The 11,847-nt window shown below is 44.8% G+C and overlaps 1 protein-coding gene across 1 annotated transcript in view; it reads right to left on the bottom strand.

Moving 5' to 3' along the window:
- The window catches only part of Ttl (tubulin tyrosine ligase), a 28,181-nt gene that overhangs the window by 2,663 nt on the left and 13,671 nt on the right, over window positions 1-11,847 (bottom strand). The window contains exons 4-6 of the mRNA XM_021193982.2: window positions 9,304-9,439; window positions 8,402-8,671; window positions 2,490-2,633 (exon numbers count right to left, since the gene is read on the bottom strand). Coding sequence (XP_021049641.1) covers window positions 2,490-2,633; window positions 8,402-8,671; window positions 9,304-9,439 — 550 coding nt within the window. The remainder of the gene's footprint in view (window positions 1-2,489; window positions 2,634-8,401; window positions 8,672-9,303; window positions 9,440-11,847) is intronic.

Raw genomic sequence — 11,847 nt, 5'->3', positions numbered from 1 at the left:
GGCCTCGAACTCAGAAATCCACCTGCCTCTGCCTCCCGAGTGCTGGGATTAAAGGCGTGCGCCACCACGCCTGGCTTAGTCCCATTTTCAATAGTCTGGTAGCCAAATGACTCAAGCTCCTATTGCTGAAGGGACAGAGACATGGAAGCCCTTCAGTGAAGATGTTAGTTCACCAAGAACCACAGCTATAAAAATACGCCATGCCCATACATTACTGCTGTGAGCATCTCCCATGAGGAGAGCTGGAGCAAGGACCAGTGTCAAGCTGGCCTCTTAAACACCAGTGACACAGGAAGAGTCAGGGTGGCACAGGTGTCTCACACCACCAGGCCCACATCACTGGATCCACAAATAAAACCATGTCACTAGAAGAATCTGGTTGGAATAAGGTTGGGCCCAATATAAAGAAATCTTTTGCATTTAAGCATTGCGTTTCTCACCAATAGAGACAATATAAAGATGTTTCTACTTAATTAAAACCCAAGCCACTCAGGTGAGTGCTGGGCTGGTGGGACGGCTCCGCAGGCAAAGGCACAGTGTGGCCAGCGTAAGTGTGGCCCCCTGAGTTCAGTCCCCAGAGCCCACGTAAAGGCGGAAGGAAAGAACTGACTCCACACTTACCCTCTGACATTCACACACATGCTGTGACACACGTGTCCCTGCACACACAATAATAAGAAAGAAAAGGATCAGGTGAGCGAAAACACTGTTAACCAGAAAGTTAACTCATTTGGAGAATATGCACAGAGAACGGTGTGACAGGTACAGAGCCAGGCCTGAACACTCAAAGGCCACCAAAATTCCCCAAACAAACAAACAAATAAACAGACCCATACAAAGCCAAACCAAATCGAAGCTGAAGACATCATGGTGTGAACATTCCAGGAAGAAGACCAAACCCAGCTGACTGATAACAACTAATACAGTGGAAGAAATACTAAAGCTCTGGGTAGAGAGAAGGAAGCTTCTTCAGGGAGGCCTGAGTGAGGGGGACAGAGACTCCACGGGAAGAAGCAAAAAGACCCACAGCGGGGAGGAGCTGTCATGGGGAATGGAGGCTTTGGTTGGGTGGCAGAGAGAGATGAGGCGGCAGCGTCACAGGGGAAGTGGGGTGTGGTTTCTATTTTCTCACACGGGCTGCTCTGGGAAGGAAGGAGGTGGTGCAGAAATAGAAATTCCAGTGAGGAGGCTCTTTGCAAAAGTTCCCCCAGCCATGCAAGGTATCAGACACAAAGGGACAGAGGACCAAGGAGGCCAGAGGCAGAGTTCACAGGACCCACAGAATGAAGTCAAGGGAACAGAAGCAGGGTATCAGTTCCCGAGGAGGGAGATGGCAGCTCCTCCATTCCCTTAGCCACGGGAAAGTCTGGGGAGGAGGACAGGAGTGGGTGCTCCCATTAGACCCACAGTCATCCTCACAGGCCTGGGGAAGGCAGGTGCAGACAAGAGTCTGACATTCAGAAGCCGGCCTAATTTGGTGGCTTTATTATGAAGTTTAACAATAACACACACAGGGGAAGTGGATCAGAAGGCCAAGGCCACCAAGCACCAGAACCTGAGGTCCTTGGCGAGGAAGAGAGACTCCAGCTTGCTCGCTCACAAACCCCACAGTCAGCCCCATCTGGTACACGAGGGCCCGAATCAGCCAAAGAGAAGAAAGACTCTGCAAGACGGAGGTGGCCTCCTCCAAAGCTGCCACAGGGAAATGAGGACATAAAGGAGCTGTCGGGACAGGACAAAAGGTGGAGTCATCATTTCTAAGACTGCTTCCTGGAGGAAGATGGGACAGTCCTGGAAATGCTGCATGTGTGTGTGTGTGTGTGCGTGTGTGTGTGTGCACGTGCCCCACAGCCCTGCAGAGGAGGAGGTATACATCTTTGATAGAAGGGGCAGGAGGAAACAACGCAGCACAGAGCAAGGTCCCCGTGTCCCCCTGAACAGTCTCCCACTGCCTTGGGGAGACTGAGCCCTGTTGCCTTACATCCTAGCTCAGACTCTACTGTGCGGCCACCTGCCTGAGAAGCTCTTGAACGTCACGGTCTTCAGGCCCACATACTCAATTTGTCACATGAACATGACGGTGCCAGGGCTTCTCTAACAGTTTAGGGTGTTGTTGGTGGTGGTGGTATTTGGAGGCAGGATCTCATTCAAACAGCCTGGGTACAGGCTTACTGTATAACCCAGGATAGCCTTGAACCCACAGCGATCCTCCTGCCTCAGCCTCTCTAGTGCTGAGATTACAGGTCTAACCTACTATACCCAGCTTAGTTTTATTTGAAACCCTAGTAGCATAGAACCACAGGGAAATGGCTCAGCTAAGCCCCTCCCAGCAGGCAGGGCTGGCAGGCAGATCAGGTCTACCAAAGGGCTCCTCTCACTGTGACCATGTTTTCCTGACAGCAGCCAAAGGTCCATGCTTGAACCTATCAGACTACCCAAGGTGCACACCCAACTTCTGGTTGTCAACACAGGCAAAGGGTTTGGCTTACTGGGCACACGCTGGGGCACCGTTGACTTCAATGAGCCAGACCTTCAGCTCCTCATCCACCATGAAGTCAAAGCCGAGGAGCTGGAAGCTCTGGTAAGGAAGGTGCTTGGTGCTGATGGCGGGCTCCACACTCATGAGGCAGCTCCTGTGAGGAGGGAGGAGGAAGGGACACATAAGGCTATGCCAACCGGAAGATCCTATACCAAGTGTGCATAGGAATCGGCTTCAACTTAATAGTCTTTTTAAATTGATGAATTTACCAACAGATTATTCAAGAGAAGGCTACTCATCAAACGACTTGTTAGGGATGCATGCAATGGCCCCTGTTCCAGGTCAAAGCTGCTAGCTCAGGCCCCACTACAGGCAGTTCAGTACCAAGTCACTATGACTCTCCATCAGTACAGATGTTGCTAGCTGTTGCCGCTGATGTTTGTGAGAATTACCAATGGCCAGTGAGCCCCAGACATCTGCTTGTCTCTGCATCCCCAGTGCTTGGGTTCCAAGCCACCACATGAGGCTCCATTAGACATTCGTGCTGGGGATGAATTGGGTCCTCATGCTTGCACTACAATGACTTTATCAACTAAGCCATCACCCTAGAACACATCCATGTATTTTGACATGTGAAGAGTAGATTGGCACTTGGTAAAGCAGGAGTTGCACAGAGAATGCTGGGCATGGGGGCTGGAGAGATGGCTCAGTGGTTAAGAGCACTGGCTGCTCTTCCAGAGGTCCTGAGTTCAATTCCCAGCAACCACCCGATGGCTCACAATCATCTGTAATGGGATCCGGTGTCCTCTTCTAGTGTGTCTGAAGAGAGCTACAGTGTATTCATATATTCATAAAATAAAATATACATTAAAAAAAGAATTCTGGGCAGCATTGATTTCTCTTGCTAGCTCCAGATTTTCTGCCAACTACTGCTAATGGAATATTGAAGATTATAAGTATTCAAACTAAATATTGAAATCTAGGCCAGAATTCTTGTTAGCACTGACTATTTTTTTTTTTTTAATTAGAAGAGTTTAATAACACAGACAGGAGTAAACATTGAGACTTCAAGCATACTGAAGAAACAGAGGAGGTCTAAAGACAGGCCAGGTCTATTGTCACACTACCCTAAACATGCCCCATCTTGTGTAAAAAGCAGGCCACAATCTCAGTCAGGTGCTTTTCAGGTAGGGTCTGGCTATGTAACCCTGGCTGGCCTAGAGCTCACCGGGTTTATCTTGAACTTGATGGCGATCCTCAGATGACTCCTGAGGGTTATAGATGTTTACTACTCTACTTTCAAATGTGGTGTTTCCTAAGTCAAATTTGTTTCCTTATCTCCAAAGTCAGGAGAGATAGTACCTACTCGTACGTAGAATTTAGACTGTTCATAGAGATAAGATATTCAGCACGACCTCTACATAGTGCTGACTGTCTGGAAACTCACATGGAGGCCTCAATCTCTACAGAGATCCTCCTGCCTCTGCCTCCCTAATACTGGGATTAAAGGCCTATGCCTCCAGGCCTAGCTAAATGTGTAACCCAGGCTGGCCTTGAACTCATGATCCCCCTGCCTCTGCCTCCTTCAGCAAACAGAGTGTGTCTCCACAACCAGATCTAGGCATCATTTAATAAATTTAATGAACATTGTTCTTATGAACTAGCACGTCGTTGATTCTTTACCGTTGATGTCAATAAACACACATCTATTACTTAAGAGTTAAAAAGACTAGTAAGGTGAGAAAATGGGGACAGGGTGAGTAGAACCATCGTATGTTATAAGCATGTATGAAAATGCCAGCATACAGTTTCATTTTGTAACACCAACGCCTGCTAATAACCCATGTCTAATGGCACAACTGTGACCCTGGCACTCAGGAGGCTGAGGCTTGAGTTCAAGGACAATCTGGATTATGTAAATTTTTTTATCTCAAAACAAACAATGGGCTGGAGAGACAGCAAGAGTTCTTGCTGCTTCTCTAGAGGACCCAAGAACAGTTCCTAGCACCCACACTGGGGCAGCTTACAGCTACCTTTAACTCTGGCTCCAAGAGAGTTGATGCCCTTTCCTGGCCTTAGCCAGCAACTGCACACACATGGGATACACAGACAAATGAAAAAAAATCTAAAAACAAAACAAAACAAAACAAAACCCAACAGCACTCAGGCGACAGAGGCAGGTGGGTCTCTGAGTCGGAAGCCTGCTTGGTCTATAGAGTTCCAAGTCAGCCAGGACTACACAGAGAAACCCTGCCTAATAAACAAACAAACAAAACCTCATAAACAAAACCAGGCATGGGAGAGGTAAGAAAGAGCACTCTATTAAACATTTTAAAGCATTTTCTCTATGAAAAAATACTTTAAGTGAAGTTTTTGTTTTTGTTATTGTTTTGGATACAGAGTTTCATCTGTATCCCTGGTTGCCTGGAACTCTCTATGTAGACAAGGCTGGCTTCAAACTCAGAGATCCACCTGCCTCCTCCTTCCAAGTGCTGGGATTAAAGACATCCAAGAATGGACTGTTGTGAGGAGAATTCTGAGGCTTTTGTGAACACACCAAGAAGACGAGTCCCGTGACTTCAGTTTGCTCAAACCCAGGAGTATCCTTGGGCCACGGTTTCTGCTTCTCCCAGGTGTAGCATATAGGAGTGAGTTTACATTGGATTATACATTACATCTGGCTGTTGTTATTTGTTTAGATGCCTTTATAGTATATAAGGGAAAGGACATTTTCCCCTTGTCCTTGTGATTGTATTCAGATGACTCTTCTTAACCCTCACAGTATAAACTGACACGCTGACCAGAGCTGACTGCAGCATGTCTGCCCACGTGTCTGCTCCACTCTCCTCGCTTCTGGCGCCTCAAGATCGGTAAACACACCACCACACCTGGCTCATTTAAAAGTGTTTTGATTAAACTATATTTAGACTATGTAATTTTTCTAAAAGGAATTATTTATTTTATGTATATGAGTACACTGTTGCTGTCTTCCGACACACCAGAAGAGGGCATCAGATCCCATTACAGATGATTGTGAGCCACCATGTGGTTACTGGGAATTGAACTCAGGACCTCTGGAAGAGCAGTCAGTGCTCTTAACCACTGAGCCATCTCTCCAGCTCCCTAAAACATAACTTTTAAAAGTCAGAGGTTTAGTGAAAGGGGAAACAGGAAAGGCTAAGAAGGCAAGCGGTGCAACCTGACCCACACAGCACACCTTTTATCTGCTAGGAGGTTAGGATGAGTAACCTACAGTAAGGGTTTTCATTGACTGAAGCTGCAGGCAGTGCACAGCTTTTTTTTTGACACAGTAGGAGCCAGCAGAGGCTGGCTGGGGAAAAAGCGAACCTGATGGTTGTGAACATCAGAGCACCCCTGCACTGCAGGTAACAGACAGCAGGGGGCGTGGAAGTGCCCGGTAAAAGGCTCCTAGAGTGGGGATTCCTTCTGGATATTTATTTTCTCATGTAGGAATTCTAACCATCCTATAACTTCCAGACCTATAACTAAACCTATAACTAAAGTATAGGTTTGAAACGTAAGAAACAAGAAGGAAAACAAAATGAAGGTTGAGCAAAAATAAAATACAAGGCATAAAACCCAGATGTCTATCAACTGCTGAAGGCACACATTTCATAATAGTCACATAATGAAATAATACATAGTAATAAAGAAAGAAACTAGTGCTTTGCAGATAAATATAGCAATACGGTGTCAACAAGAGCTGAACTTAAAACAGGAGTCATAAGTAATTCCATTTACACTGTTTAAAATGAGCACCCATGACTCTACAGCCATAAATGTGGAAAGGAAAGGCTACCCTTGTCAAGGAATCTTATTTTAAGGGTGCAAAAAGGACTCTGGGGATGCTGGATTCATTTTCTTTCTTCTTTCTCGATCTCTCTCTCTCTCTTTCTTTCTTTCTCTCTACTTATTTTGGAGGCAGGGTTTATTTACTTATTTGGGGGCAGGGTCTCATTATATAAATTTATTTATTTACTTATTTATTTGGGGGGCATGGTCTCATCCTATAGCCCAGGCTAGCTGGAGCCCTCAACCCCTGCTGCTTTAGCTTACCAGATACTGGGTTAAAAGGAGTTTGCCTGAGCTGGAGAAATGGCTCAGGGTTGAGAGCACTGACTGCTCTTCTTTTTTGTTTTGTTTGTTTTTAAGATTTATTTATTTATTATGTATATAGTATTCTGCCTGCATTATCTGACTGCAGGTCAGAAGAGGGCATTAGATCTCATTACAGATGGTTGTGAGCCACCCCATGTGGTTGCTGGGAATTGAACTCAGGACCTCTGGAAGAGCAGTGCTCTTTTTTTTGTTTGTTTTGTTTTGTTTTGTTTTGTTTTTTGGTTTTTTTAGACAGGGTTTCTCAGTGCAGTCCTGGCTGTCTTGGAACTCACTTTGTAGACCAAACTGGCCTCGAACTTAGAAATCCGCCTGCCTCTGCCTCCCGAGTGCTGGGATTAAAGGCGTGTGCCACCACGCCCAGCTACAGAGCAGTGCTCTTAACCTCTGAGCCATTTAGCCATCTCTCTAGCCCAATAACTCTTAATAAATAAATAAATAATCCAATGTGGCTGTCAGGACTTTGGACTGGCACAGGCAGTAGGCACAGCTTCCCACTGTCACCCTCAGCAGTCTTAGAGGGTTCCTTAGAGTTTGTTTCCCTTGACTCAGACCAAACTGAAATTGTGCTGTCATGCAAAAAGGAGGAGGAGGAGGAGGAGGAGGAGGAGGAGGAGGAAGAGGAAGAGGAAGAGGAAGAGGAGGAGGAGGGAGTTTGCCCTACTCTAAATACCTTACATCACATTTTGTTTCGTGATTAGGTGAGTATGAGCAGAACTCAAAACTCACTGAGCCACACGTCAGTGCAGTACACTTCATTTTTAAAAATTATGAGATTTTTGTAACCTACAATAAAGAGTACTGACAGTAAAGTGCTACTCCTAGGTGTACTAAGAAATGAATCAAGAGAAAAAAGACAATAGAGATGAACTCTTAGTCAGGAGCAGGTAAACATAAATACATAATTACTATTAAATATAAGATACACACATAGGGTCCCTATAGCTAGCTGCCTTGCTAGAACAGTTGAACCAGTATGCTCTGGGTTCAAGTGGGAGACTTCAGTATATAAGGTGCAGGCTGGGCTCCACCCATTCAAGCACACACGTGAACTCACACACGTGCACAGGAACCTGTACATACACGTTTGAGCACACATATCCACACCTGAAAATATAAATGGATAGAAATATAAAATTAAAACCAAACAATGTCTCTATGGCCATAATGGAATTATGAAAAATCTACCAACATGTGGGCAATAAGCAAAATATTTTAGATCACACTGGCAGGATGTAAGCATCAAGGAAAATAAAAAGATTTTTGATATGGTAAAATATAAATATAGCCTCATATAATCTGTGGAAAGCAGAAGAAAGATTGAGACATTGCATGGTTTGTTGTTGTGTTTGTCTGCCTATCTTCTTTACTTTTAAATAAGTTTATAATTTTGTATTAGCCTCAAATCGATTATTCAACCTTTCACCTTAAATAACTAGTAGAAGAAAGACAAATTAAATTTCTCAAATAACAGACAGGAGGAGATAACAAAAATGATGAAAAACAGAGAAGATGATTAATAAGAGCCAAAGTTGATCTTTTAAAAAAAAGATTTAATCTATCCAAGTAAACTAGAGAGAAGATGTGAATTACCAAAACCTAGAATAAATGAAGTGATGTTCTTACAGATATATTCTACAGACTGTAAAGTGAAAATATAGGAAAATTACAAATGTTCTCTGCCCATAAATTAGACCACTTAAGGAGGACAATTCCCCAAAAGGCATAAACACCCCAAGTTCCTTCAAGAAGAAACATAAACCGGAAAGGTTATAATGAACTTACCTTATTATGTGTTTGATTTGCAGCAAAATGCTACTTTCTAAGGTAATATTCAGAGCACTTGTTAGGTACTGATTGAACTCTTCGAAGAACATTTCGTTCCCTTCTTCGTATTTCCCATAGTTCTTTGAGTACTCTTTCTGAATGCAGTGATTGGTCAGATGGCAGGTCTTATCTTGGAAATTATCAACATGATATGGTTCTGAAGCAGTTCGAAGCACACCCTCTCTATAGAGGTAGATGTTATACTGATGGTCAACCAGGACCCAGCTTCTGTAAGCCAACACACAGTCTTATTCGGATACCAGGATTTTATACATAACCTTAACACCTTGATTTATTATCTATCTATCTATCTATCTATCTATCTATCTATCTATCTATCTATCTATCTATCTATCTATCTATCCACCCATCCATCCATCTAATCCATCCATCCATCCATCCATCCATCCATCCATCCATCCATCCATCTTTGAGACAGAGCCCTGCTGTGAGGCCCTGGCTGGGTTAGAGACTTCCTTTGAAGATATCTGCCTGCCTCTATGTCCTGTGCCAGGATTATATGTGTGTGCAACCACCTGGCACACACCTTGACCATTTGTAGAGATGGTTTGGTATAGAAAAGGAGAAGGTTCTAAAGTTATATGAGGCAAATCATAAGTTAGCCAAAATAATGGCTTAGCAGCATAATGAAGCAAATGAAGTATTTCACTATAAATAATGAGGGACTTGAGTTGCTTCAAAATAGACAATTTTGAAGGCTATGAATGTGTTTGAGGTTAACACATGATACCTCCACTTGACACGTTTGCCTTTTGGTACCTTGGCTAGCACCATAATCTAAGTAGCCCTACCACTCTGAAAAAATGACAGCAATGAAGGCTGTGGACACTGATCATTACCGAATGTCAAACTTGCGGTGCCCGGGCTCGAGGAGCAGAGGGCGCTCGAGGTATTTCTGGATCACGTGCACTTGGCCCTGGCTGTCTATGAAATCCAGAAGCTCCGACGCCTCTGAGGAGATGAGGATGCCCTCACCTGCAAACAGAAGCAGCAAGACACTAGCCCAGCTCATCCCAAGAGGAAGGCTCCTGACCAAAGCCAGAGGAGACAGAAAAATGCACAGCAGGGCTTCACTGTTCTGTCCCCCCCACCAACCATCCGCCCACCCTCGCTCCCCTCCTTGCAGTCTCTCACCCTCCTCAGGGTCATCCCATTAACTTCTCCATATTGTGTCCTCAATGCTAGCTTACCAAGTTCCAGGTTTTTAGACAAACTTATTAGTATTATTTATTTTTTGTGAGTATATGTATATGCCATACTGCCTGTGTGGAGGCCAAAGAAGTTGATTTTCTCCTTCGACCATATGGGTCCTGGGGAAGTGAACTCAGTTTGTCAGGTTTAGTGGCAAGCACCCTTACAGCGGAACCACATCTCTGGCCCAAAATTTCAGTTTTATAGATACAGTTTTTGAGTAGGTTAAGATGTCACTGCCACCAAGTACCAGTTATAGTAAGGATTATGGCCTGTGATCACCAAAGTCTCTTCTAAGATGACGCCCTATGGAAATTCCAGGAAGGCAAGGACACCAGAGCATCAGGGTAAAGGCATGGCCAGAGAGCAGCATGCCCTGCAGCACTGGAGAAGACTGAAGGCATGGAAACTGCCTATCAACTGTGACAAGTGACATGGCCACAAATAATTTAATTGAGATGCAACACAGTAGAAAACCCAACCTTGTAAAGCATACAATTCGATGGTTCTCAGTAAACTCATGAGCTCCTCAACTGTCATTAGAATCTATTTTTAGAACATTTCATCATCCCTCCTCAAAACTCTGTAGCCATCTCTCCTTTCTCACCCCGGCTCCTCACAACTGCTAACCTGCTGTCTGTCACTACAGACTGCACCTTCCTCACACTCCTATGAACTGTGTCACACGGCACAGGCCACTTGTGTCTTCGTGGCACACCAAGTTTTCAAAGAGGCTTCACAGAGCAGGCTTTATTTTGGGGAGGTTTGATGTCTCAGTCCTTGATCTTTTGGATTAACACGTACTGGTATCATGTTTACAGTTTCTTTGCCAGTCTCTCGCCCAATTTTACTTTTACCATTTACAGGAACCACAAATTAGATTTTTTTTTCTTGGTTTTTCGAGACAGGGTTTCTCTGTGTAGCCCTGGCTGTCCTGGAACTCACTTTGTAGACCAGGCTGGCCTTGAACTCAGAAATCCGCCTGCCTCTGCCTCCTGAGTGCTGGGATCAAAGGCATGCGCCACCACGCCCGGCACAGATTAGATTTGGCTTGATGTATGACAGAGGATGGGTTCATGTCTTTTCTGTGACTATGCACTGTATGTAGCACCACTTGTTGAAGTGTTTAGTCTTTTATTTTTGCATGTGTATAAGTATGTAATACATATGTATGTGTGAATGTTTCTCTATGGAGGGTGCATGTGTACATGACAGTACACATGTACTATGTATGTGCACGAATGCAGGGGCTTGGGGTTGATGCTGGGTGTCTCTCTCAAACTGCTCTTCTTGGCCTTATATACTTTACATGGGGTCTCTGGCTGAAACCAGAACTTGCCATTTCAGCAAGCCCAACTAGCCAGCTAGCTCCCGGGAGCCCTTGCTACAAGGCACCAAGATGACAAGAGAGCTGCCATGCCCACCTGGCTTTTCCGTGGGTTCTGGGGATCTGACCTCTGATCTTCAGGCTCACCCAGAAAGTGCTTTACTCAATGAGCTACCCAGCCGTGTCTTTTATTGACAGTTGCTAGTGCTGTCAATTTGATGACCTCTTAGAATCACCTGGGAATCTGGGCCTCTGGGCACCGTGTGCAGGGGGATTATCTTGATACATTATCTGAAGGGAGAAGACCCAACTTCATTGTGGGTGGGACCATATCCTGGGCAGGGTTCCTGGAGTGTACAGACGAAAGGGGACGGAGCAGCATGCATGCGCCGTTGTCTTCTTCAGGCAAGGGCAACGTGACCAATTGCTCCAAGTTCCTGCTGTCCTGACTTCCTGGCCGTAATGGGACTGTGCCTTGAACAGTGAGCTAAAATTAACCCTTCCTTCCGTACGATGTATGGCCAGGGCATTTCATCATAGCAGTAGGAAAGGAAATGAAGACAACTGCCTTTGCCTGTCAAAAAATATCAGTGGACAAATACGTTTGGATCCACCTTTGAATTTTCAATCCTGTTTTGTAGATTCCTGCTTCTGTCTGTCTGACATACTGCAGTGTCCTGGTCACCACAGTGATGCAGTATGCCTTAATGTCACTTAGTGAGTAGAATAAGTGATTTTACTTTATCTTTATCTTTTTTTTTTTCTCAAAGATTATCAGACGGGCATGATGGCACACACCTTTAATCCCAGCACTTGGGAGGCAGAGGCAGGCAGATTTCTGAGTTCGAGGCCAGCCTGGTCTACA

Source organism: Mus pahari, chromosome 3 (genome assembly GCF_900095145.1).
Source record: "Mus pahari chromosome 3, PAHARI_EIJ_v1.1, whole genome shotgun sequence".
In the NCBI taxonomy this organism is placed as follows: Eukaryota; Metazoa; Chordata; class Mammalia; order Rodentia; family Muridae; genus Mus; species Mus pahari.
Note: the sequence above shows the minus strand (reverse complement) of the source record. Positions and strands in the feature narration are given on the sequence as shown.